This window comes from Saimiri boliviensis, chromosome 7, assembly GCF_048565385.1.
Source record: "Saimiri boliviensis isolate mSaiBol1 chromosome 7, mSaiBol1.pri, whole genome shotgun sequence".
In the NCBI taxonomy this organism is placed as follows: domain Eukaryota; kingdom Metazoa; phylum Chordata; class Mammalia; order Primates; family Cebidae; genus Saimiri; species Saimiri boliviensis.
In genome coordinates this window covers 70,641,556-70,669,471 of record NC_133455.1, presented here as the reverse complement: position 1 = coordinate 70,669,471, position 27,916 = coordinate 70,641,556, and the positions used below count along the sequence as shown (strand labels likewise).

The following is a 27,916-nucleotide window of genomic DNA, read 5'->3' as shown; positions in this document are numbered from 1 at the left end:
TGCTGAGGAGCAGATCTATCTAACATATGAAATGTCTTCATTTGACAGACAGGAAGCTGAAAAAAACTTTGGCATTTTTATTCAGACACGTATAAAAACAAAACAAAAAATTTCAGTGATACAACAGATATTTTCCCTCAGTTCCCCATCCAAAGGAACGGAACAGAGGCGTGAAACTGGGTCTTCTATCCTACCTGGAAGCTTGTCACTGCTGGATAAGAATGGCTCCTAAAAGTGGATCTTGGGGGATCCTTGTGAATCTGTCCTCAGATAAGGTGTAAAGATCATTCACGGCACATGTGGGTTATGGTTTACACAAAGATGTCCAGTTATTTTTCCTTCTGACTACCCCCACCACCACTTCCTGAGATGAGATGTCTGCGTATAGGAGGAGGATGTGGCTGTTGGGGTTAGACTTGATTCAGTGCAAACAAGAAACGTTGCCCCTTACAAGGGCTGTGACTTAAATCGGTTTTCCTTGGCACCTTACAGTAAGAGCACATGCACAAGAATTGGGAGGATTTTGCATTCTGGACCTACTGCTTAATTAATCTCTTTTAGGCTCAGTTTCCTTCCCCCCCCTCCCCCACCACCCTTAGAGACAGTGTCTTGCTGTGTTCCCTAGGCTTGTCTAATCCTGGGCTCAAGTGATCTTCCCATTCTCAGCCTCCCAAAATGCTGGGATTATAGGTATGAGCCACCATGCCTGGCTTCCCTTTTTTGTAAAATGAGTTAATATGTATGTCACAGAATTGTTGTAAGGATGATAAAGGACTTAGTGAGATAATGTAGGTAAAGTTTAGTATGATGCCTGGCTCATAGTTAAGTGCTGAATTATCAAAGTAATCAATATCTACTCCTAACCTTTATCTTCACAGATTTTAACCTTCTGTCTTTCTAGGGGGTTAAGAGTCATAAACCAAAATTATACTTTTCTCTGCTAGGTTTCCTCCCTTTCCTCTTCCTGACAGTCTGATGGGAAACAAAGGCACACCTAGGAGCCTAGTTCCAAGTAGTCAGAGCCTGAGAGGAAGGGATATGGAGAGTAATCCTTCATATCTCCAGAAATACCTGTGAGGAAGCTGAGGAATGGGATTGAGAAAGCATACAAAACAAGGAAAACCTTCTCCTTTCCTGGGGTTAGGAAAGAGAAGAAAGTGCACATCTTGCTATATACCATAAGAATTTTGTGTCAAATGTTTAAAAGCCTCCAAAGGTTGAATGGAATTGTCTGGGACTGGGGAAATGGGGCTGAGACCTGGGAGAGAGAGGGAATAGGGAGAAGAGAGTACCCTCTAAAGGCACTAGCTGCCATTAAATGCTCCCTGAGTGCCACAGGGAGCAGGGGTTATGTTCTCTGGGCATTAGCCTTGGGGAAAAGCCTGCTATGCCAGTAGTCAGGGTTATCAAAGGCAGAGTCTGTAGCCTCTAAGCTACGTAGAGTTTTTAGGCGGGCATAATGGATGTGGGGGGCCTGATGTCCAGGCCCCTGAAAAGCTCTCATCTCTTCATACCCTTGCTCAGATGCTGGGCAGGCCCCCATGGCTGCATAATCACCCCCAGGACCACCTCCACCTCGTTGCCGATTCATATATTCATAATCTTCATCTGGAGTTGTGCCAGCAGTGGGCATGATTGGTACAGGGTGGAGTGGGCAACTCTGTGTGCTGCCCAGAGAGGCACTGAGGTCTGACCCCACATCCATGTACTCATAACCCAACTCCTCAAGGGAACTTGGCCTAGGGGGATGAGGTGGACTGTGCCTTCTCCTCCGGTTCATGTATTCATACTCCTCATCTTCATCATCTTCTTCAGTACCCAGGACAGAACTGAGACCCACTGAAGAAAGGGTGCCTTCCCGGGAGGAGGGAGTACCTGAGGGTAGAGAAGAAAGACTAGGTATGTGAAGAACTTCACAGGGGTAAGGGAAAGTTTGAAAAAATGAATAGGATATAGAGGCATACGATCGGAGAAGACAAAATAATTTAGAGGAGCCTGGGGGAAGAATTTGAGGAAGAATTGAGGAAAGCCCTAGGAAGAGGCAGGCACCTTTGAGGTGTGTATCTGGCATGACATAACCATTGACATCCTCTTCCTCTAACCCTGGTGGGGAGAGAGGGGTGACAGGAGTAAGCAGACTGTGGCGCTGGGAATGGTAGGCACTGTCTCCACGTGGCCGTGGGCTCCGGCTCCGGCTCCGGCTCCTACACGTTGACACTTTCTCCTGGAGCTCAACCTCAGAGCCTGTTACATGGCCCTCTGATGACTCTGATACCAGGCGTCCCCGTGGTATTGGGTGCAGAGAGACTGGACGGGGGCACCATTCACTGCCCTGAGAAACTGCAGACTCCTAAGGAAGAAAATAAACCAAAAATAATGCAAGGAGATTTACACAGATGAAGAAAGAAGTGACATTTGTTTAGAAGGAGATTGGGTTGTTCACTGCCTTTTTTTTTTTTTTTTTTTTTTTGAGATGAAGTCTTGCTCTTGTTGCCCAGGCTGGAGTACAGTGGCACAAACTCAGTGCACTGCAGCCTCCCAGGTTCAAGCAATTCTCCTGCCTCAGCCTCCAGAGTAGCTGGGATTACAGGCACCCACCACCATGCCCAGTTAATTTTTGTGTTTTTAGTAGAAATGGTGTTTCGCCATGTTGGCCAGGCTGGCCTCAAACTTCTGACTTTGTGATCTTTCTGCTTCGGCCTCCCAAAGTGCTAGGATTATAGGCGTGAGCCACTGTGCCCAGCCTTTTTGTTTTTTGAGACGGAGTCTCTGTCGCCCAGGCTGGTGTGCAGTAGTAAAATCTCAGCTCACTGCAACCTCTGCCTCCCAGTTCAAGCAATTCTCCTGTCTCAGTCTTCTGAGTAGCCGAGATTACAGGTGTGCACCACCATGCCTGTCTAATTTTTGTATTTTGGGTAAAGACAGGTTTCACCATATTGCCAGGCTGGTCTCGAACTCCTAACCTCAGGTGATCCATCCACCCCGGCCTCCCAAAGTACTGGCATTACAGACATGAGCCACTATGCTTGGCCCTCACTGCCTTCTTTTTTTCAGGACACTGATTAAACCTCAAAGGTTTCTAATGTCTTCCATACTACTCTCATTCTGATCCTAAAACCCAGCCTCTCAGCTACCAACCTTACCTGGCAAGCCTCCCCGAGATTACCCTGGTTCATGGGCATATATCCAGATGATGGACTTAAAAGGCTCTGGCTCTAGGATGAAAAAATAAGGACAAGGTTAAGGTGAAGGGAGAAATCTACATTCAACATGGGGGACTTTGAGTAGTTAATCTGGGTCTCTGTAGGGTTCGTGAGGGCTCAGGGTGCAAAGTGTTGGGTAATTAGAAGTTGTCTTACCCCACGTTGCCGAGTAAGTGTTCCAACTGGTAGGCTGAGGACGGAGCCCAGTGTGGTGGTTGTCAGGTTGTCCTCCTCTGCTTCCAAGTCTGGATCTAGGTCTAGTTCTGGCTCCAGCTCTACTTCTTCTAGCTCCTTGTTCGTCAGACCGTGGTGCTCTGCCCCAGGGTCTATTCCAGGCCCACTCCCTCTCTACATTGATAGGTGATTGTTAGGGGAAATCCTGGTTCCAGCCAACTCCCCCTTTTTAAAATTTCCTTAGCACCTCCTACTCCCTACTCACCTTTATGACCAGATACCGTGGTGGGTCTCGGGCCATCCTGGTGAACTCATTGGCTAATTCTTTAAAGGTTGGGCGAATGTTCTCATCAATCATCCAACCTGGAGGTAAGATGTAGGAGGTAGAGACATGAAAGGAGATACAGCCATGGCCAGGTGCAGTGGCTCACACCTGTAATCCCAGCATTTTAGGAGACCAAGGCGAGTGGATCACCTGAGGTTGGGAGTTTACAGCCTGACATAGTGAAATCCTGGCTCTACTAAAAATATAAAAAAAATTAGCAAGGTGGTGCACGCCTGTAGTCCCTGCTATTTGGGAGGCTGCGAAAGGAGAATCGCTTAAACCTAGAAAGCAGGGGCCGCAGTGAGCCAAGGTCATGCCTCTGCACTCCAATATGGGTGACAGAGCGAGACTCCATCTCAAAAAGAAAAAAAAAAGAGAATAGAGCCATAAGAAGAGTACAGAGGGAAGTCGGAAAATAGCTGGTGTCAGGCCAGGCACGGTGGCTTATACCTGTAATACCAGCATTTGGAAGGCCGAGGCAGTAAGATCATGAGGTCAGGAGTTTGAGACCAGCCTGGCCAACATGGCAAAACCCCGTCTCTAATAAAAATACATAAATTAGCCGGGCATGGTGATGGTGGCAGGTGCCTGTAATGCCAGCTACACCAGAGGCTAACGCAAGAGAATCACTTGAACCCAGGAGGTGGAGGTTGTAGTGAGCCGAGATTGTGCCATTGCACTCCAGCCTGGGCGACAAGAGCTAGATATCGTCTCAAAAAAAAGAAAATGTCTGGGCTTAGCCGGTAACTCACACTTGACCATCACCATGTAGACATCGATTGTGCAGATCTGGGGCTGTGCCAACCGCTCCCCCTTCTCTAGCAGGTCTGGTACTTCAGCCAATCGCAGCCCGGCATAGGGCTCTGCCCCGAAGCTCATCAACTCCCAAACTGTCACACCTGGTGCAGGAAGAAATGGAGTAGTCACTGGCAAAATAGTCGACATAGGCATGAAGTGAAGGGAAAGCAGAACCTGATCTGACTCAAAAATCTGAAGTGCTTAGAAATTCTAAGATTCTAAGAGAGGGTCTCAAAAGGTAACTTTGAAATTGGGGCCAGTGATGGTAGAGAGGGCATCCAGATGCACTGACCATAGCTCCAGACGTCACTCTGGTGTGTGTATTTTCCAAAGTGGATACTTTCAAGGGCCATCCACTTAATTGGAGTCTGTGGATTAAAGATAGAGGTATCACCAGTTTATTTCCACAAATTTTCTTAGCATTTCCAAGTCTCAAGTTCTTTTTTTTTTTTTTTGAGACGGAGTTTCACTCTTGTTACCCAGGCTGGAGTGCAATGGCGCGATCTCGGCTCACTGCAAACTCCGCCTCCTGGGTTCAGGCAATTCTCCTGCCTCAGCCTCCTGAGTAGCTGGCATTACAGGCATGTGCCACCATACCCAGCTAATTGTTTGTATTTTTAGTAGAGATGGGGTTTCACCATGTTGACCAGGTTGGTCTCGATCTCTTGACCTCGTGATCCACCCGCCTCGGCCTCCCAAAGTGCTGGGATTACAGGCTTGAGCCACCACGCCCGGCCTCAAGTTCTTTTTTTTTAAAAGACTAGTCAAGTGCAGTAGTGAGAAGGGGGGAAAGAGTAGAACAAGGAGTTCGATCTGTAACTGACTGTAAACAATCAATTGAGATAACTCACTACCTTCGGACCAGCCTTTATTTATTTATTTTTTTGAGATGGAGTCTTGCTCTGTCACCCAAGCTGGAGTGCAGTGGCAGTGGTGCGATCTCAGCTCATTGCCACTTCCACCTCCTGGGTTCAAGAGATTTTCCTGCCTCAGCCTCTGGAGTAGCTGGGATTACAGGCACATGCCACCATGCCCAACTAATTTTTGTATTTTTAGTAGAGACAGGGTTTCACCATGTTCGTCAGGCTGGTCTTGAACTCCTGACCTCGTGATCCACCCACCTCAGCCTCCCAAAGTGCTGAGATTATAGGTGTGAGCCACCGCGCTCGGCTAAGTCCCAAGTTCTTTTTTTTTTTTCCTGCTGGGCATCTTTCATGTTACCATGTTGGTTTTTTCCACCCAAGTTCTTGATCATTCTTTTCTTTGTTGCTCTCTGAACTAAGATATCCGGCCATCTGCAGCCTCCTCTCCTTGAACTTACCATGAAGTAAGTTTGCCTTTGGAAGAGACCACTGACTGCTCCCTAGCCCCATGCTTCATTCCATGCCCACCACCTTACCCAGCCCTTTGTGTCACCTCACCTTGGCCTCACTGTATAGCAGCTGCTTATCATCAGGAGGCAGCAGGTCAGCCACACCAAAATCTGCCACCTGAACCTGACTGGGCGACTTGAGTAGCACGTTTCGGGCAGCGAGGTTTCTATGCACCATACCATGTTCCTCAAGGTAGTACATACCCTGTAGATATAGGGGAAGAAAGTATTCTTAAAGTTGGGGGAATCAGTCACCGAGATCTGGAATTCCCCCAAATCTTGCAGGTATCTCTCAGCAGTGGTCCCCAACTTTTTGGCACCAGGGACCGGTATTGTGGAAGACAGTTTTTCTGGTGGAAAGGGAGGGTTGGTTTTGGGATGAAACCGTTCCATCTCAGATTATCAGGCATGAGTTAGAGTCTCATAAGGAGTGCAAAGCCTAGATCTTTCACATGCACAGTTCACAATAGAGGTCACTCATGCTCCTATGAGAATCTAATCCTGCCGCTGATCTGACAGGAGGTGGAGCTCAGGTGGTAATACAAGTGATGGGGACTGGCTGTAAATACAGATGAAGTTTCACTCACTCGCCTGCTGCTCACCTACTATGTGGCCCAGTTCTTAACAGGCCATGGACCAGTACCAGCCTGTAGCCCAGGGTTGGGGACCCTACCTCTCAGAACTTCAACCTTTCCACTTTTTCCTGGCCTGCCCCCAGCCAAGCAGTTCTTTTCTTTTTTTTTTTTTTGAGACGGAGTTTCGCTCTTGTTACCCAGGCTGGAGTGCAATGGCGCGATCTCGGCTTACCGCAACCTCCGCCTCCTGGGTTCCAGCAATTCTCCTGCCTCAGCCTCCTAAGTAGCTGGGATTACAGGCAAGTGCCACCATGCCCAGCTAATTTTTTGTATTTTTAGTAGAGATGGGGTTTCACCATGTTGACCAGGATGGTCTCGATCTCTCGACCTCGTGATCCACCCGCCTCGGCCTCCCAAAGTGCTGGGATTACAGGCGTGAGCCACCGTGCCCGGCCAAGCAGTTCTTATCACAGAAATCCTCCAGGCTCCTTTCACCTTGGCAATTTGTACTCCCCAGTTGAGCAGCAGCTGTGGCCCCAGTGCTTCCCGGTGTTGTCTCACATGATCCAGCAGAGAACCCAGAGGCAAGTATTGAGTGACAAGCTGCAGAGATGACCCTGGGCATAGTCCCAGCAGCCGTACGATGTGGGCATGGTCCAGGCTGCCAATGGCCAGCATATGCTAAGAGACACAAAAGGTGTTATCCAGGAAACCAGCAGGTTCACATACACTCAGTATCTGCACAGCCAGCCCAGGGTACCCCCCAAAATTCAAGCGCATCAACATGGCTAACACAGTAGCTGCTGAGAAGCACAGGACCATGCTTCTACATGATTATATCTAATATTGTCCTCTCTCCTAGCGACATGCAGAATACCCTTCACTTACATCTGTCACAGCTTGAAAACTCTGCCGTCCACTCTTGTCCTCAATGACTTTAATGCAGACTGGAATCTTGATTGACTCACCCTCAGGGATCCACACTCCCTGGGAAGTTTGGGATAGGAGTCAGCATAGGGTCATTCTCCCTAGGTCAGTCTTTTGCAAAAATCTTTCACCGTTCGCCCTAAATGCTTTCCCCACCTCTCCAGAATTCCTTTAGGTCACTCACTTTGTGCACAGTTCCAAAGACACCCGAGCCAAGCACTTTAAGCTTCCTCAACTCTGTCTCTTTGAAGATTCTGGCCAAGACTTTGTTAGCCTTCTCACTGGGATCCAGAGGCTCTATGCTCTAAGGAGCAAATGGGAAGGAGGTACTCAGGAAAGACCATTCCCATGTCCCACTCCAACCCGCTCCCCAGAAGTGAATGCCAAAAGTAGCGAGCCAAAAGGACTGGAAGAGAAATCATTGTTAGTCCTGGAAAGCGTTATAGGCATATTGAGGAATAACAGACCTTGAAGATTGAGGAAGTTATTTGTGCTCATGAGATCAGGAATCAAAGGGGTTGGGTTTTCCCTTTGACGGGGGACCAAGAAGTGGGGTAAAGGGACAGCTAGGGAGAGTTGGTAATACTATTACCACCTTCACTACTTTTATACAGTGCTCTGTGCTTTCCAAAGCACTTTTACATCATCTCTCCCTACCCTTACAGCCATGCTGGAAGGATGAGTGTTATTTCTTCCGTATAAATGCATAAACTTAGGCACAGAGAAGTAACTTCTTCAAAGTCATGTGGCAAATTAATGGCAAATTCGGGACTAGAATGCATGCCTCCTATTTCTCTGACCAGTGTCTTTTCTAGGGGATCACACTACCTCCTTGAAGAAAGGGATCAAATCTCTGCGGAAAGATGAGGGGACTGATGTTCATCCCATCACTGACCACTGGGTACACAGGGTACCACTGAAAATTAAGCTATAAAGAGATTTCCAGGGCATGCAAAAAAGAAAAGAAAAAACAAAAGTAAACTAAGTACTCACCTCACCCCGTTCCAAGTATCGCCTCATAGCCCTTTTATTCTGAATCCGGCGCCCACGCCAGTAGAGAAAAGTGCCACCCAGGAACACAAAAATCATTACCAATCCTGCTATCACTGTCAGAGCCATTGTCAGGTGGGTTTTGCTATGGGATATACAGAAACCCAACATTATTCTGGATTTTCATCTTCCTTACAAATGTCAACTATACTTGTGCTAAAGGTATGGTGCATATCTGGGGCAAGAAATTAGCATTCACATATATATCCTTAAGCACGGAAGGGACCAACCTAAATCAGGACCACTCTTAGAATACTGCAAGTTATCGCTTCTCGGCCTTTTGGCTAAGATCAAGTGTAGAATACTGCAAGTTAACTTTAGGAAGGGAAGTCCAGAAGCCTGCGTTCTAACGATAGTGGACCGCGTACATAAAAGGCCAGAATGAAGACACCCTCGCTCTTCTCTCCAGGAAACTACCTCTCTCCCAACTCCCAAATATCCCCAGTTTCCAGAATCTCCAAACCCATCATACCCGATCAACACCGGTGTTTGTCCTAGACAGTCTTGAAGCTCTGGTCCTTTACACCTAGAGAAGAAAGTCACAACCTTAAATGAGAGCTTGGACAACAGAGGCTCAATTTCAACAGCCTCAACATACAAAAGCTTATTTCAGAACTTACCATGGCATCCCATCCTGGAGCCCAAAGCTGATCCCAAGACATGGCCTCCACCTCCAGCTCACTAGCTCTCCCCAAGCCCCTCTTGAGTAAAACTCCCTTGAACTGTGTTTATTCCAGGTTCCCAAAACTGTGGTGTAATTTTGTGCTGTTACTGATTTTCCCTTTCTCCAATCCTTCAGTATGCAGCTGGGAGTGATTCTTAAATCACAGCCACTCTCTTCTTTCTGCTTCCCTCACCCTAGTTCTGTGCTCCTACTGTTCCACCTGACCCCCTCTCCCTATCATCCCATCACTGACCCCTGGGTGCAGTTCTCATGGCAGGGCCGACATTCATTCTGAACATCTGGGTACTTGTAGATGGGCCCCTTGGCACCTAGGACTCCATGGGGGCAGCTGCTCACACAGTGGGGCCCATCTCGAAAATGGGCACATTGAACACAAGTATCGGAGCCCTGAGTGGAAGAGAGAAGGTCAGGAAGAATCAGATCCAAGGTCAATTCCATACCTCCCAGCAAAGACCAGCCCAGACATTCAGAATCTTCTATCTGCAGACCCTAGCATTATCTGTTCTTTCTGTGCTCTCCTTAGCCATATCATTCCCCACATGCTCCAAGTATTGCCCCTTCTGTGTCTCCCTTGGAGATCCTGGTGCTGCTACTATACCGAGCCATTGCATGTGACAGTTCCCTCCATGAGCTGGCATTCCGGGTGGCAAGAGAAGCATCTGGACTCATGGGCAAACTCTCGAGGCTCCCTGCATCGGAGAATAAAGGGAGGGGGGTCACTTCCAAGTCCTGACCTTCATGCCCTGATCCCACAACCACAGGTCTCCTATCTCACTCCCACCAAGGCATATGCAGAAAGCTTTCTAAAGGCTTTTATTATATGCCATCTGAACAGTTCCATTGCAGGGTCTCACCCCCACCCATCCTTGACTGGCTCCCCTCACTGTACCCATTCAGAAAGTTGCAGTTGGTTACACAGACACCTTCTCGGCTGTAGTTTCGACAGGACAAGCACTGACCAGGGCCCGGGCCCCAGCATCCCCCAGAGGAGCACAGTGGGTCACACACTTTGCCCTCTGCCACTGGAAAACAAAGGGTAGATTAGGAGAGAAGTCTGAGGACTCCCAGCAGGCCCTCTCCTCATTGCTTTTCCTCGTTACTGCTTCCATCCTAACATCCCCCTTCTCCTTGATTCTATCCCTCAACCCTACTCCCACGTGTGGGCAGAAGAGTCCTTCCAGCCTCTCCTCCCTGACTTCCTGTTCTTACCACCCAGCAGACCCTCTCCCTCACCGCATTCTCTGCGGGGCCGATTATGCTTGATGTCTAGTCGCTCTTCCGAGGGCCCCCGAAGCAGCTTGGTCCAGTTCAAAGAATGGTGGTAACAGAGCTGCCGATTGGCACTTATATAGATACGCCCAGCACTGATTTCCTTCAGGGATCGGAAGCCCAGAGATGTAACATTCAAGTTCTTCATAATCAGCAACGAGAAGCCCCGGCTGAGAATAAGGAGACAGGATGAGAGGAGAGACTACTAAGGGAACATTAACCATGCAGTGGATTCATGTTAGTCAAGAAATGTGGGCCGGGCGCGGTGGCTCACGCCTGTAATCCCAGCACTTTGGGAGGCCAAGGCGGGTGGATAACAAGGTCAAGAGATTGAGACCATCCTGGTCAACATGGTGAAACCCTGTCTCTACTAAAAATACAAAACATTAGCTGGCCATGGTGGCGCGTGCCTGTAATCCCAGCTACTCAGGAGGCTGAGGCAGGAGAATTGCCTGAACCCAGGAGGCGGAGGTTGCAGTGAGCCGAGATCGCGCCATTGCACTCCAGCCTGGGTAACAAGAGCGAAACTCCGTCTCAAAAAAAAAAAAAAAAAAAAAAAGAAATGTGCTCAGTGCTTAGTCAGATCACTGAGAGGGAGCCCCCCTCCTTTTGCCCTTTCCTCATCAAACTCTGAAACCCTTTGGTTTTGAGGCACTGCTTGTATTTTACTCAAGAATGCCTATGACACAGGCTTCATTGCCTGGAGATGCCACTTCCTCCATACCCTTTACTCACTTGTAGAGGCTTCTGCCTCCAATGGTTGTCAAGTTGGAAAAAACACTGAAGTTGTGCATGTGGGGAGGCCAGGACTGGATGTTCAGGTAACCTGAGGGGTTGGAGAGAGGCAATATGGGCAGGGAGCCTTCTTCTTTATTGGGTTCTCCTGGTTCCTCCCCTGTAACTTGGGACGTGATTTTTCTCAAGTAGTTAGAGCGCAATTTATGCCAGTGGTTCACCTATTCTAGAAAGGGCAAACACTCTGCCATTCACCTGTGATCTCCTGTACTGTCTGGAAGACATTGAGCTTCTCCGGGTCCAGGGCAGGTATCTTGTGCCAGGGGTCTCTGAGGAGAACAGTAGAAACCAGTCAACAAGGTAAGGTATAACCCAGTGTCAATGAGCACACTCAGCCTCAGAATTTGGTTTCTTTTCTTTTCTTCTTTTTTTTTTTTTGATACAGAGTTTCACTCTTGTTGCCTGGGCTGGAGTGCAATGGCACAATCTCAGCTCACTGCAACCTTGGCCTCCTGGGTTCAAACGATTCTCCTCTCTCAGCCTCCTGAGTAGCTGGGATTACAGGTATGGGCCACCATGCTCGGCTAATTTTGTATTTTTAGTAGAGACAGGGTTTCTCCATATTGGTCTGGCTGATCTTGAACTCCCGACCTCAGGTGATCCACCCACCGCAGCTTCCCAAAGTGCTGGGATTACAGGCGTGAGCCACCATGCCTGGGCTTCAGAAGTTCGTTTCTAAATATTATTCTCCACTAAAAGGAAACATTCCTTGGAGAAATGGCGGGGACAGGGGAACTATAATATGAGCCGAGAGCATCTTGTGCAAACAAGGAAAGACTCAAAGAACTAAGGATACAGCCCAAAGAACACAGGAGCCAGCTTGGAGGGGCTCCCAATGGCCAAATCAGGGACACCTAAACACCAAAATAAATAATGATTGTAAAGGATTATAACCATTGACTAGAATAAAATAAGTATCCATAAGAGTAAATAAATAAATAGGAAAGAAAGACTTTTTTTTTTTTTTAAGAGACAGGGTCTCACTCTGTTGCCTAGGCTGGAGTGCAATAGTGTGATCACAGCTCACTGTAACCTTGAACTCCTAGGCTCAAGCAATTTTCCCACTTGCTCCCAAACTGCTGAGATTACAGACATGAGCCACTGTGCCCACTGGAAAGACTCTTCCTAACACTAGAATGCCAACAAACAAATGCAGAAGAAATGATGGAATTAGAAAATTATCATTTGTCAACTATCATAACAATAATTGATTCAGGCAGTTATCCCAAGACATTTAATAATAGCAAATGGAAAAAACAGTAACTTTACAGTAGAAAAACCTGACAGATATCACCTTAACTAAATGACCAGAGACATTATAGCGAGTGCTGGGGCAAATCAACATCACGTGCATTCTCCATAGGATGCCCTGAGCTCACAGCCTCTGTGGTGTTCCTATCAAACTCCAGCCTGGAGGCAGCGCATGCCTGTAATCCCAGCACTTTGGGAGGCTGAGGCGGGAGGATCGCTTGAGCTCATGAGTTTGAGACCAGCCTGGACAGCAGGGTGAAACCCTGTCTCTATAAAAAACCAGCCCCAGGCCGGGCGTGGTGGCTCAAGCCTGTAATGCCAGCACTTTGGGAGGCCGAGGCGGGTGGATCACAAGGTCAGGAGTTCGAGACCATCCTGGTCAACATGGTGAAACCCCGTCTCTACTAAAAATACAAAAAATTAGCTGGGCATGGTGGTGCGTACCTGTAATCCCAGCTACTCAGGAGGCTGAGGCAGGAGAATTGCCTGAACCCAGGAGGCGGAGGTTGTGGTGAGCCGAGATCGCGCCATTGCACTCCAGCCTGGGTAACAAAAGCGAAACTCTGTCTCAAAAAAAAAAAAAAAAAACCCAGCCCCACGTGGTGGTGTGCACCTGTAATCCCTGCTACTCCCGGGGCTGAGGTGGGAGGATCGCTTGAGCCCAGGAGGCAGAGGTGGCAGTGAGCCGAGATCATGCCATTGCACTCCAGCCTGGGCAATAGAGCCAGACCTTATCTCAAAAACAAAAACAAAAAAATCCCCAAAACCCTAGAAAAACTTGAATCTAATCATGAGGACACATCAAACAAATCCTAACTGAAGAACATTCTGCCCATTAACTAACCTATACTCATTAAGAATATCACGAAAGATAAATAAAACCTGAGGAGCTGTTATAAAGGAGACTGAAGAGGCACGATAACCAAATGTAATGTTTGATCCCAAACCTTAGGAGGACAATTAGTGAAATCTGAATAAGGTGTGTAGGTTGATAATACTTTTTTTTCAAGGTGGAGTCTCTCTCTGTTGCCTGTTGGAATGCAATGGCGTGCTCTCAGCTCACTGCAACCTCTGCCTCCCAAGTTCAAGTGATTCTCCTGCCTCAGCCTCCTGTGTAGCTGAGATTATAAGTGTGAGCCATTATGCTTGGCTATTTTTTAATTTCTAGTAGAGACGGAGTTTCACCACGTTGGTCAAGCTGGTCTTGAGCTCCTGACCTTGCGATCCACCCGCCTTGGCCTCCCAAAGTCCTGGGATTATGGGTGTAAGCCACTGTGCCTGACCCGATAATATTTTGCTATTATTTGTATTATAACGTTAATTTTCTGATTCAAACAACTATATCATGGTTATGTAAGAAAATATTATTGTTTTTGGCTGGGTGCAGTGGCTCATGCCTGTAATCCCAGCACTTTGGGAGGCCGACGCAGATGATCACCTGAGGTTTGGAGTCTGAGACCAGCTTAACTAACATGGAGAGACCCTGTCTCTACTAAAGATACAAAATTAGCCAGGCGTGGTGGAGCATGCCTGTAATCCTAGCTACCCGGGAGGCTGAGGCAGGAGAATTGCTCAAACCTGGGAGGTGGAAGTTAACAGTGAGCTGAGATTGCGCAATACACTCCAGCCTGGGCAACAAGCACAAAACTCGGTCTCAAAAAAAAAAAAAAGAAATAAAGAAAAAGAAAATATTATTGTTTTTAAGGAATACACAATAAAATATAACAAGCGAAAGAAAGAATCGTGTGAAAATTTATCCTCAAGTGGTCCAGAAAAACAAGAGCATATGTTTTGTGTGTGTGTGTGTGTGTGTGTGTGTGCAGAAAGAAGTGATAAAGCATATGTAGTATGTTAACATTTGGGAGATCTGAGTAAAAGAGCCAGGCATGGTGGCTCACACCTGTAATTCCAGCACTTTGGGAAGCTGGGGTGGGCAGATCACTTGAGGTCTGGAGTTCAAGATCAGCCTGGTCTACTTGGTGAAACCCTGTCTCTACTAAAAATACAAAAATTAGCTGGGAGTGGTGGCACATGCCTATAATTCCAGCTACTCAGAAGGCTGAGGCAGGAGAATTGCTTGAACCTGGGAGGCGAGGGTTGCAGTGAGCCAAGATTGCACCACTGCACTCCAGCCTGGGCGACAGAGTGAGACTTTATCATTAAAAAAAAAAAAAAAAAAAAAAAAAAAAAGCCGGGCGCGGTGGCTCAAGCCTGTAATCCCAGCACTTTGGGAGGCCGAGGCGGGTGGATCACGAGGTCGAGAGATCGAGACCATCCTGGTCAACATGGTGAAACCCCGTCTCTACTGAAAATACAAAAAACTAGCTGGGCATGGTGGTGCGTGCCTGTAATCCCAGCTACTTAGTAGGCTGAGGCAGGAGAATTGCCTGAGCCCAGGAGGCGGAGGTTGCGGTGAGCCGAGATTGCCCCATTGCACTCCAGCCTGGGTAACGAGCGAAACTCCGTCTCAAAAAAAAAAAAAAAAAACAGCCGGGCGCGGTGGCTCAAGCCTGTAATCCCAGCACTTTGGGAGGTCGAGGCAGGTGGATCACGAGGTCAAGAGATCGAGACCATCCCGGTCAACATGGTGAAACCCCGTCTCTACTAAAAATACACACACAAAAAAAATTAGCTGGGCATGGTGGCACATGCCTGTAATCCCAGATAGTCAGGAGGCTGAGGCAGGAGAATTGCCTGACCCCAGGAGGCGGAGGTTGCGGTAAGCCAAGATCGCGCCATTGCACTCCAGCCTGGGTAACAAGGGCGAAACTCCGTCTCAAAAAAAAAAAAAAAAAAAAAATCACTATGACCACCTGTTTTTTTTCCTTTAATTTTTTATTTTGACGTAATTTTAGATGTACACTGAAGTTGCAAGAATGGTATAAAATTCCCCCTATACTTTTTTTTTTTTTTTTTGAGACGGAGTTTCGCCCTTGTTACCCAGGCTGGAGTGCAATGGCGCGATCTCGGCTCACCGCAACCTCCGCCTCCTGGGGTCAGGCAATTCTCCTGCCTCAGCCTCCTGACTATCTGGGATTACAGGCATGTGCCACCATGCCCAGCTAATTTTTTGCACTTTTAGTAGAGACGGGGTTTCACTATGTTGACCAGGATGGTCTCGATCTCTCGACCTCGTGATCCACCCGCCTCGGCCTCCCAAAGTGCTGGGATTACAGGCTTGAGCCACCGCGCCTGGCGTGGTTTTTTTTTTTTTTTTTTTTTTTTTTACCTCTCTCTGTCTCTCTCTCTCTTTCTCTCTCTCACACACACACACACACACAGACACAGACACACATACATTTTAAGTGCTGTCCTATGGATTAGAAAGTCCCTTTGTTCTTTATTGTTCCAAGGAGCGGAATGAGTAAAAACAGCTAAAAGTCATGGGGAGACAGATTTTTATCCAAATTTAATTAAGAACTTTTAGAAAACTTTAAGAATGAGATTAGGTTCGGTAACTCATGCCTGTGATTCCCAGAACTTTGGGAGGCCAAGGCAGGAAGATCGCTTGAGCCCTGAAGTTAGAGATCAGCCTGGGCAACATAGCGAGACCTTGCCTCTACAAAAAATAAATTAAAAAAAAAAAATCAGTCAAGTATGTTGGAGTGCACCTATAGTCCCAGCTACTTAGGAGGCTGTGGTGGGAGGATCACTTGAGCCCAGGAGGTCGAGGCTGCAGTGAGCCAAGATCACGCCACTGCACTCCAACCTAGGTGACAGAGCAAGACCCTTTCTCAAAAGAAAGAAAAAAGAAGAAGAAAACTTTAAGAAGGAGGATATACTGTTTCTGTCTCTTGTTCCTTGGCAAGGTGATATTGAATTGCTCAAAGATGTCCCTGAGGGGACCCAAGGCCTCAATGGAGGATGTGTTCAGCATTCTCTCAGATCCTTTGTAACAGACTAGGATTTTATGACTTTGATTCCTAGTCAGCTCCACATAGGAAAGTTTAGGCCAATGACGTGAACTGTAAGGGGTGTGTGGGCTGGGGTCTAGGGAGGGAAGGCAGGATCTCTAACCCATTGAGGCCGGTGATCAGGAAGTCCAGGTTGCCCAAGATCTTGGTGCAGTTCACAAATCCATCGATGTTGCTCGAGTCCACAGTCTGGAAGCGGCTCCCAGAGCCTGTCCCCTCACAGGCTGCAAATGTAAGAAAGGCTCAGTAGGGGGGGGTCTGCGCAGGCTCAGAGGAAAGGCTGTGTCTTCACAACTTCTTACCATCTCCTACCCACCTTTGGGACATAGTCCCCCACAAGGCTCACATATTTTCAGCCCGTTTTTATCTACTTCCATCTTGTCAGGAGGACAGGCCCTGACACAGGATGTTTGATCCACCACAAAGTTATCTACGGAAGAGAAGGAGGAGGATACCATCAGAGAGGAGCGATGAACACTGCCCGCTACCAATGGAACCCTTGCTCTGGGCCTGGGCTCCCTCCTGCTCTGCACTGGATTTGTCTCCATCTGCCACCCTAGGTTCCTTAAGTGCTGCCCTATAGATTTGAAAGTCTCTTCACTCTTTGTTGCTACCAGGAGCAGAAGTAAGGGTGATAGCTGAAGTCATGGGTGGACAGGACGTAGGGGTCACTCACTGGGCTGGTTAGATGATCATAACCATTCACCAATCTTCCTATTTATCACCCAACCAGATTCTTTTTGCCTCCCAAAATTTTGTCTAAAATCTTGGATCTACTATTGTTGATGATTGTTCCCTCCCCTCAGACACTTACGGGGACAGCTGGCTACACAAACTCCTCCATACTGATACTTGGTGTGGGGATTGGGTTCCAGCTGGAAAGTTAGCTTGTTGTAGACAAGAGGCTGTGGACATCGAGGTACACAGGCTCCACTGTCATTGAAGTGCCGACAGGCCTGGGAAAAAAAGCAGGCTCATCAGATTGCTGTTACATAGGTACCCCAACCTCCTCCCCAAAGGCCACATCCCAATTTCAGAAGGCAGACAATGGAAAGAGTACATACAAAGCAGTCTGTGTCCTGAGGGCCTGAGCAGCCCCCGGCACACTCATCATGGCAGCACTGGTTGGGGTTGGGCCCAAAGCAGTGACCATTACACTGAGGGGCACAGATGGTCTTGGTCACTACAGAAGGAGAGAAAGCATGGCAGTTAGAGCTTCTGGAACTGAATTCTGAGGCCACTGCTCATGCCTCCCCCCAGTGTTGACCCGGGCTTGGAGAGGAAGGGATATGAAAGCATCTGAGTGAAGTTTTTGGAGGGAAGTTCAAACCCACATGTCTGGCAGTCTTCAGGTCCAGGACCCCAGCATCTCCCCTTGCAAACCTCATGACAGGGGGGACCTGGTTGGGAAGGAAGACAACACAAGGGGCCATCAGGGCTAAGAAAGGCTTGTTTGAATCAACAGGGTATGATGTCAGCACACAGGCACCTCAATCCCGGGAAGCAAAAAGCCAGGGCTGTGTCCCTCCCTGCTCTTGGAGAGCAGGGCTGGGCTCAAATGAACCTGTCAACAAGGGGCGGGGCCACGCCTCCACACCACCCACTGGGCAGCTGAAGGGGAGGGACTGGGGCAAATGCCAACCTTAGCTCCAGTCCCAACCCAGGAACTTGGTTCCTTCTGGGCAAACTGAATATATGCATGTGAATGGTCAGGGGAAGGTGGGCTCCAAGGAGAGGGGAGCATATTCTAGAGGAACAAATAACAGATGTGGAGTCTAAATATCTGGCTTCCCTGCTTAATACCCAGGAATCTTTGTGGGTTTTTTGTTTGTTTGTTTGAGACAGGGTCTCACTCTGTTGCCCAGGCTAGAGTACAATGGCACAATCACAGCTCACTGCAACTGCAGCCTCCTGGGCTCAAACAATCCTCTGCCTCAGCCTCCCGGGTGGTTGGGACTACAGGTGTGTGCCAGCCACCACATCTGTCTGATTTTTAAATTTTTTGTAGAGATGGGGTCTTGCTATGTTACCCAGGCTGGTCTTGGACTCCTGGGTTCAAGCAATCCTCCCACCTTGGCCTCCCAAAGGGCTGAGTTTACAGGCATGAGCCACCATGCTCGGCCTGCTCCTTTTCTTGAAACACCTCCGCTGTGGTTTGGATTCCAGGGGACTGGCATGGTCCTTCCTGGCGGGCTGCTGGGTCAGGGACCTGAGGTGTTTGTTCCATGGGGAGGCGAGTTCAGATCAGGAATGTTAGGATGATGGGAAGAAGGGAGTCACTCTGGTTTGGTGGGGTGGGGGAGCAGTCTTGATCACGGCCACTCACAGCTTCTGCCATTGTCCTTCACTACTATCTCAGCATCTCGGTCCCTCACGATGTCCCTCCAGTCAATTGTGTCCAAGTGACAAAGCTTATCGTTCTTCTCAATATAAACACCCCCTGACAGAATCTCTGTGGTAGGGAAAGAAGTGACAGGGTTAAGGGCTGCAGCGGAACACCTCTGCCTTACTTTCCCACCCATCCAAAAGGACACCTGACACTCATGAGTGGGAGAACAACGCAGGCAGATAGATCCAATTAAATCCAAGCTGCAGAGAAGACTTGCTTTATAAGAGGAGGAGTCAGGCCAAAAGACACTCCTGCCTCTTCAGTCACCTGTCCAGATCCGGTTTAGCTAGTTGGGGAGGGAAAGGGAGAGAGGGAGAGAAGATCTCTGACTCAACATCCCCCAAACCCTGCCTGTATGTTTTCCAACTGACTGGGACAGGGAGAAGCAGAAGATGGACAGGTGATATTTAACCCCTATACTCCCCCAGCTCATGGGAGTTTGGTTTAGGAGAGTAAAGGTAGGATTCCCAGGAAAGGAGGAACATCCAGGTATACTGTACTTTGGATTTTTTTTTTTTTTTTTTTTTTTGAGATGGAGTCTCACTGTCACCCAGGCTGGAGTACAGCGGTTCGATCTTGGCTCACTGCAACCTGCGCCTCCCGGGTTCAAGTGATTCCCCTACCTCAGCCTCCCAAGCAGCTGGGATTACAGGTGTGCACCACTACACGCAGCTAATTTTTTGTGTGTGTGTATTTTTAGTAGAGACGGTTTTGCCATATTGGTCAGGCTGGTCTTGAACTCCTGATCTCAAGTGATCTGCCCTTCTTGGCCTCCCAAAGTACTGGGATTACCAGTGTGAGCCATTGTACCCAGCCTCTGATACACTGTACTTTGAAGTTAGAGAAATGGGTAGCAGATCCAGCTCTGACTCCAGCCCCACCATGACTCTAGCGCCCCCTACTGGGGGCCCTCTATTAACCTCTATTGGGGACCTTTAGACCACAGTTGCTAAGGTGATGGGCACCTTGGAAGAGGCACTTAGAGTGAGCAGTCTTGGGACATCATCAAGGAGGTGCAAGTACAAGTCTTGGGCTGGCTGAGGGGTGAGGCCAGAAGGAACCATGGGGAACTGACCGGTGAGCTGAGTCAAGCGGAGCTGGCGCAGAGCATGGCTGGAATTGGTGTTGTAGTTCAACATGACGAAGATGGCAAACTTCCCATCGTAGACCTGGGTCCCCCGCACCACGCGGAGGTTGGACAATGGTAGTATAGAGAATTCATTCATGGCCACGAGGACATAGCCTGTCACTTCTCGAATCCACTGTTACAGAGCAGATTATGCAATGAGAGGGACAAGGGGGCAAAAAAAGCTCAATCCCTCTCCCTCCCTCAGGCGTAAATGACTCTTTAAAAACTTTTTTTTTTTTTTTTTTTTTTTTTTGAGACGGAGTTTCGCTCTTGTTACCCAGGATGGAGTGCAATGGCGCGATCTCGGCTCACCGCAACCTCCGCCTCCTGGGTTCAGGCAATTCTCCTGCCTCAGCCTCCTGAGTAGCTGGGATTACAGGCATGTGCCACCATGCCCAGCTAATTTTTTGTATTTTTAGTAGAGACGGGGTTTCACCATGTTGACCAGGATGGTCTCGATCTCTTGACCTCGTGATCCACCCGCGTCGGCCTCCCAAAGTGCTGGGATTACAGGCTTGAGCCACCGCGCCCGGCTCTTTAACTCTTTTAAGTCTTCCTTCCTCCCTTTTTATTTATTTATTTGTGTGTGTGTGTGTGTGAGCAGGGTCTCACTCTGTCACCCAGGCTGGAGTGGAGTGGCAGGATCTTGGCTCACTGCAGCATCAAACTCCTGGACTCAGGCGATCCTACCACCTCAGCCCTCTGAGTAGCTAGGACTACAGGTACGTGGTACCATGCCCGGCTAATTTTTATATTTTTGTGGAGACAGGGTTCACCAAGTTGCCTGGGCAACTTGGTGAGTTCTTGGTCTTGAACTCTTGACCTCAAGTAATCTGCCCTCCTTGGCCTCCCAAAGTGCTGAGATTACAGGCATGAGCCCCTGCACCCAGCCTTAACTCTTTCTAATTCCTGTTTTGGAGTAGGGAGTAGACTGTGTCACACTACTGTGTCACTTCTGGGAGTAAAGACAGGCAGCTTTCTCCTCAAAGCTCCTCATGCCAGGAGGGTCCCTTCCCCATCTCCCCAGATACCCTCTCGGTCCTCAGGTGTCTCTCTGCACTAGTCCCTGCTGACCTCGCACTATCACAGAACACCACCTGCCCCTGCCCCTGCCCCTGCCCCCTACATATCCTTGGTTACAACAGAGTAAGGAGGGCAGGCCTGCTAACCTGCAGGAAGGAGAGGTCGGCATTGCGTCCCGTGAGCACAATCTCGAGGTTCCCCATCACCACCTCACACTTCTCGTAGAGCTTGTACAGTGTCTGGTATTGGTTCTCAGCATCGCCGGTCACACTCAGCCCATTCAGAGTCCCAGGACACACTGTTCAAAGCAGAGGGAAGAGTGGCTGAGGGCTGGACACAAGTTCTCGGTCCGTCTGCCATCCCCCAAGATCACCCCCTTGGTTGCCCTCTTCCAGTTACACTAGACAGGATCAGAGGGCATTTGCCTCCAACCCTCCCGCAAGCGACAGACAGAGGCTGGAGTGGCCTGAGAGCCTTTTCTCTTCTCAGAATCCCCTCCCGACTCCATGAACAGGACGGTGAAGATTTGAAGATTTCCTTTTTCTACCTGGGACCCTTCTGTGCCTCTTTTGGGTACGACTTTGGGTACTAAGGGGTTAATTGAGAAAGAAGACAGGGAATTTGTTTCCCTCTCTAGAAAGGAGAAGTTAGGAAAGGGCCACAACTTTGATTATCCTCCTCTCCCCCTCCAAGCAGGGCACTCACTTCTCTGTCCCTCATCCTGCTTCTCTCTAGGTCCTGGAATAAATATCTCTTTGGGGCTAGTACACAGCCCCTATTGTGTCTACTGAGGGTGGGATGGGGGCAGAGGGTGGGGGCAGTGCCTGGGGCCACAGTCCAGCCCACAATGAGGCGATTCTATCCAGGAGGGGGGCTGCCCCACCCTGTCCCTAGACACCCCGTCCTCAGCAGCACCCCCCTCCACCCTCAAGCCTTGGGATCAGACAAGTGACCTCACTAGAGGGGGGAGCTCTGGCAGTCGTGGCAGGGGGGGGGGGTCAATGGGCACTTTGTCTTTAAAACTGGAAGATAAGGAGCTGGTTGCCTCCCCTCTTTCCTAAACTCAGGCTTTCCTTCTCACTCTCCCCCTATCCCAACACACTCTAGCAACCTCGGCATCACTTTCCAGCCCTAGAGTATTTTTCAGCAAATACAGAGAAGCCTAGAGAGAAACAGTAGCAGACATCCCACACTGAGCCTCCACCCAATTTCATTGTTAGAAGAGATTCATGAAAAAGGCTTTCACCAAGGCAGTCTGCACCCGCACTTAGCGAGAGCCTAGACTAGAGGCACGTGAGGCGTGTCAGCCTTGGGAGTTCACTCTTCTTTGCAAATGTGGTGGACGATGGGCTATGGGCAATCCTGGATTCTGAAGCCCTACCCCAGTCTCTTTCTTCTGGTTCAGTGGAAGATCATGTGTGTGGTGTGGGGAGTAGGGGGTAGATACCACCTGTTCCAGCCACCCTTCCCTGAGGCGGTGGTAGCTCAGTGGGAATAGAGGGAGGGAGACTGGTGAGGCCCCAATCCCTCCTATAACATACACCCCTAGTCTGACCTCTTGACCCCCTTATCACTCCCCATGAAGGTTGGCTAGTCCCACCAAAGAGAGCTAGTTCCAGAGGAGCAGGGAACTCCTTGGTCCTTGGGTTGAAATGAAAGAGACTGGGAAGGTTAGTCATTTCTGGACAGCCCCACCCCCACCCCCTTCCTGGCAGGACACCCCCTTTCCCAAGTTATGGTGCCAACCCGTCTCCCCAGACAAGGAGGAGCCAAGCTTTCTGCACAAGGAAGTAGTAGTGTGGGCACACACATACGCACACAACACACACACGAACACAACACACACATACGCACACAACACACACACACACACACACACGAACACGTACACATTGGTCCTCCTGGCCCAGAAACCTACAGTTGGGTTTCCTTGCAGGAAGTACTTCAGGTGGCCCTATCTATCCCACGTGCCCATAAGTGTTGGTGCAGATTTTGTGTCTGTGCTTGGAAGGCTACAGTTTCCTTGCTACCTTAAGGGTAAAGTCCATGTTACACAGACAGGGGCAAAGGGCCTGGGCAATAAGGGAGCACAAACAACATCTCTGGGGAGGAGCCAGGCAGGCTGGGGAGCAGGGCAGAGGAGGGAATCACAAAAATCCCTGCGGTACCCAGGGACTGGGAGCATAGGGAGGGCACAGGCCCTCCTTTGGTAGAGAGCACTGGGGGTGGGTCAGAGCCAGAATCTCCAGCCCCTCCTCAAGCAGAGGCCTCCCCTCCAACATCCCCCACCCCCATCACAGCCAGGACAAAGGGGCTATAGAAGCACTGAGACAGGGCCGGATGCCCAGAGGCTGCAGGACCCAGATAAAGGGTAAAGAGACCCAACCATGCCTGCCTCCTGCCTCCCCAGGGAGGATGGCCAGAATCTAGTACTCCTGGGTTTCCGAGTGAAGATTGCAGGGTCTGGATGGGACAGTTACACAGTCACTCCACTGCTCCCTCCCACGCCAGTCCCCAGACCACCCCCCTCCACCAGCTGGGAGTGTTCACATCTCAAAATCCCAGACTCTAAATTTAGGCCCAGCAACTGTGGGGGAAGCACAGGTGGTTCCTTCCACTCCCACACTGGGGAAGGGGCCCTGGCGGTGCCAAACCCTAAGCTGGGATCTGGGGGGGGAGGGGAGGAGCGCCACAGGACTTCAGTCCTCAGGTGTCCAGGGACCCAGAGACACCCCGAAGGAGTGGGCTCAGATAGCATGGGAGTCGGGGAGGACTAGAGAAGAGCAATCCAGGGGTCTGTCTAGGGTCCTAGAGACAGTGTCAAGACAATAAACAAAATGGGGACAGGGGGCACACGAGCTGGGCCCAGGAAGGACTCCCCAAGGTGGGAGGCTTACAAAGCAGCAGAGGTGCCCTCTTGATCCTCAGGCTGGGGAGGGAAAAGACAAGAGGCTGGGCATCCTCGCCCCTACAGCTCCTGGCCCAGGGCCTTGTATATAGTAGATGCTCAGTAAATATGAGTTGTGTTGACCTGGGTTTTGACAAAGAGTTGTTGCTCAAGCTCTACTATTTTGAGGAAAGCGGGCGCCAGCCTCTGCTGGGCCTCCCGCCTGATGTCACCTGAACTTGGCCCTCTGGTTAATCTCAGACCTCCCCAGGGCAGGCTCACTCACGGAAGAGGAGGTGCCGCTCCTGTTTTTCCAACACCAGAGAATAACAACCCCCTCCAACCTTGTGTAGCTCCGCCCTGTCGACAAAACAACGAAACTAGGGGTGGCTGAAATCGGTGCGAGGTAGGGGGTAGGAGGCTGGAGAGCAAACCGAGACCCTTCCGCCAGGGTCCCCACCTCCAAGCACCTCCTGTTTACAGAATGAAGGTCCCCGCTCCGCTCCCTGCAGGGCCCCTTAGAAGTGTGAACTACTGTTTCGGCCTCAGCATCTTCTGGGGAGACCAATTAGAGGGTCGGCGACGCTCTGGGGAAGCGGGTCGTGAGGTTCCAGGAATGCCGCCGTCGGCCGGACCACGCCGATAACCCGAGCCCGACCGCCCCACTCCCAGGTGGTCCCGGCGGACCCGGCGCAGCACCCACACCCCGCGCCGCCTGGGACCCTGCCCCTGCCCTCCGAGACTGCGCGCACTGGGTTCGGGCTCCCAGGTGCGGAGCCCGCCGGTGCTCCCGCGCCGCTTACCTGCCTGAGAGTTGCCCACCTCTGAGCCCCGGGCCAGGCTGAAAAGCAAGCCCAGCACCTGCAGAGCGCCGTTCGCCCTCATGACTGCGACGGAGGGTGAAGGGAGCCCAGCCCAGTCCGGCCCGGGGGTCCCTAGGCTAGGACATCGAGGCGAGAGCCACCTGAGCCGCCAGCGCACTGGTGGCGGCTGCGGCGGCGGCAGCGGAGTTTACAAATTGCAATCGGAGCCGGAGCCGGAGTCCGGGGCGGGACGGCAGGGGAGGGGTGTGTGTGTGTGAGAGAGAGAGGAGGGAGGAACGCAGAGGGAAGGGGGTGAGTCACGGCCGCGCCCCCTCCCGCGCGAGGCTGGAGTAGGGATTGCGGAGCCTCTGACCGCCAGCCCCGAGCGCGCCGCGCCACGCCCCGCGGTCCCGCAACTTGGCGGAGAAGACCGAGGATGGGGCTCGCCCTAATTTTTCTGCAGGAGCTGGGCCAAGGGGAGGTCGAGATTCCAAAAGGCCCCCAGATCCAGGGAAGGGTAATGGCTGAGGGTGGGGAAAGCGCTCCGAAGCCCTGCCCCCTGAAAGTTGGCCTCGCCCATTAACCAAATCACTCAACTACCCTAGCCGGTTGGTTCACTTGGTTGATTTTCTCTCTGAATGTGAATATTTCTCTCTGTGTGTTTTTGAGGGGGAGGGTGTTTTTTGCCTCACGTCTGGGCCACCTCAGTTTCTCCCAGACTCGAAACCCCATAACTCATCCATCCAGCCCAGGAACCCGAGCCACAGAGGCCGCGTGAAATTGCACTGTCTCCGGCCGCTTCCTCCCCCAGACCCGGCGCCGGCCGGGCCTCTCCCGGGGATTTGGATGGGGGGCGGGGGCGGTTTCCAGCCTGGGAACAGACCCCGGAGCCCGCCTTTCCACTTCTACCCCGGGAGGGGCTCCCGCACCTGTCGCCGTCCCCTCTGCTGCCCCCCACGGCCGCCTGGGAGAACAGCTGCCTCCCCTTCCACACTGGAGCCCGGCGGCGGCGCCGTCCGAGCGGCCGCAATTCCCGCCGCTCTTCCGGGGACCCAGACAGGCTCACACCGTCCCAGGTGCCTTCCAAGTGCAGGCTCGCGCAGGAAAGGGGGTGGGACGCGGAGAGGACACTAGAGACTGCGTTCACTAGTGGCATGGACCCCTGGAACCTCCCGCATCAGCTGCCCGGACCTGGCCAGAGACGGTCGGGCTCGCCGAGGGTTGCTGCCAAAAGCCCTGCTAGCCCCGGGACGGATCGGCCCCGCGCCTACTGGTGCCCAACACGTGGCGGCAGTGGAGTCTCACACGGCCTTGCTTTTCAGATCCCTTAAATTGGTATTCGGGATCTCGCCCAGAGAGCCTAATTATTTTCCCCAGAACTTCAAGCCTGAAGTCTTCGAGAACAGTTGATAAAGAAAAAATGTACCCCTCAGGCTACCGGCTAACTTTCCTTAAACATGCTTCCTATTGGTATGCAACCTAGAGGGCCTGTTCTCTGTTGGGGAATTAGTGCTTTGAGGAGCTTGGCTTTCTCCAGACCACATGTATAGCAGTCATAATAATAATAGCAACAACCAAACCACTAACATATACAGGTATTTCCGCATATAATTTCATTTACAAAGTATGTCCTCAAACTTAGTGCCATAGAGAATGTGTCACTTAACATAAACTATATGATCTGACCCGGGCTCGGTGGTTCATGCCTGTAATCCTAGCAATTTGGGAGGCCAAGGCGGGCAATCACGAGGTCATAAGATCGAGACCATCCCGGCAAACATGGTGGTACCCTGTCTCTATTAAATTACAAAAAATTAGCTGGGCGTGGTGGTGCACGCCTATAATCCCAGCTACTCAGAAGGAGAATCGCTTGAACCTGGGAGGCAGAAGTTGCAGTGAGCTGAGATCGCGCCATTGCACTCCAGCTTAGGCAACAGTGTGAGAATCCATCTTAAACAAACAAACAAAAAAAAGATATCTCATGGCAAGTTTAATTACTAATATGTTTGAGCATCTGCTCACATTTTTTCTTACTTTTGGTTTTTCTCTTTTATGCATTACCTATTTATTTTTCTTTGTCCACTTTTGTATGGAGTTTCCCATATTTTTTATGTTGATTTGTAATAGTTTATTAAATATTTTAGATATTAGTCCTTCTTTGATATTAGACATTGTAAGTATCTCCAGTCTTTTATTTATTTATTTATTTTTGAGACAGAGTTTCGCTCTTGTTACCCAGGCTGGAGTGCAATGGTGCGATCTCGGCTCACCTTAACCTCCGCCTCCTGGGTTCAGGCAATTCTCCTGCCTCAGCCCCCTGAGTAGCTGGGATTACAGGCACCTGCTACCATGCCCAGCTAATTTTTTTGTATATTTAGTAGAGACGGGGTTTCACCATGTTGACAAGGATGGTCTCTATCTCTTGACCTTGTGATCCACCCGTCTCGGCCTCCCAAAGTGCTGGGATTACAGGCTTGAGCCACCGCGCTCGGCCTAATATCTCCAGTCTTTTATCATTAACTCGGTCAATAATATTGTTTATTGCACAGAAATTCTTTTTTTTTTTTTTTTAAAGACGGGGTTTTACCATGTTGGTCAGGCTGGTCTAGAACTCCTGACCTCGTGATCCACCCGCCTCGGCCTTCCAAAATGCTGGGATTACAGGCATGAGCCGCCACACCTGGCAAAAATTCTTTTTTAGCCTGGGCAACATGGTGAAACCCCGTCTCCACCAAAAATACAAAAAATTAGCCTGGCATGGTGGTGTGGGCCTGTGGTTCCTGTTACTCAGGAGGCTGAGGCTGGGAGGACAGCTTGAGCTGGGGAGGCAGAGGCTTCAGTGAACCTGACACTGCACTCCACCCTGGGTGACAGAGTGAGACTTTGTTTCCAAAAAAAAAAAAAAAAAAAAGAAAGAAAGAAAAGGAAACACTACTGAAATTGAAAATATCTACATAGCTCTCTTAGGAACTGATAGATCATACATAAACAGAATGTGTGTGGAAAAAAAATGAAAAGAATAAAAAGAAAATGGCAGGCCCAGTGGCTCACGTCTGTAAGCTCCCAGAACTTTGGGGGGATGAGGCAGGTGGATCACGGGGTCAGGAGTTTGAGACCAGCCTGATCAATATGGTGAAATCCTGTCTCTACTAGAAAAATACAAAAATTAGCTGAGTGTAGTGGTGCACGCCTGTAGTCACAGCTCCTCAGGAGGCTGAGGTAGGAGAATCCCTTGAATCCGGGAGGCGGAGGTTGCAGTGAGCTGATATTGTGCCACTGGACTCCAGCCTGGGTGACAGAGTGAGAATCCATCTCAAAAAAAGAAAAGAAAAGAAAAGAAAAGAAAA

General features: G+C 50.0%; 1 protein-coding gene across 1 annotated transcript; it reads right to left on the bottom strand.

Annotated features, from left to right (window-relative positions):
- Positions 1-57: 57 nt before the first annotated feature.
- Positions 58-24,943, bottom strand: ERBB3 (erb-b2 receptor tyrosine kinase 3). Its single transcript, XM_003939310.3, has 28 exons — positions 24,570-24,943; positions 21,026-21,177; positions 19,803-19,989; positions 18,665-18,790; positions 17,673-17,738; positions 17,403-17,521; positions 17,153-17,294; positions 16,655-16,768; positions 16,442-16,562; positions 11,369-11,442; positions 11,114-11,204; positions 10,343-10,548; positions 9,999-10,131; positions 9,708-9,798; positions 9,342-9,496; positions 8,897-8,950; positions 8,368-8,509; positions 7,559-7,678; positions 7,336-7,434; positions 6,943-7,128; positions 5,922-6,077; positions 4,793-4,868; positions 4,455-4,601; positions 3,643-3,740; positions 3,360-3,551; positions 3,144-3,215; positions 2,050-2,350; positions 58-1,875 (listed from the first exon to the last, which is right to left on the bottom strand). Exons 1-28 carry the CDS (start codon positions 24,649-24,651, stop codon positions 1,349-1,351), a joined length of 4,029 nt encoding a protein of 1,342 aa, XP_003939359.1. The 5' UTR covers positions 24,652-24,943; the 3' UTR covers positions 58-1,348.
- Positions 24,944-27,916: the final 2,973 nt, after the last annotated feature.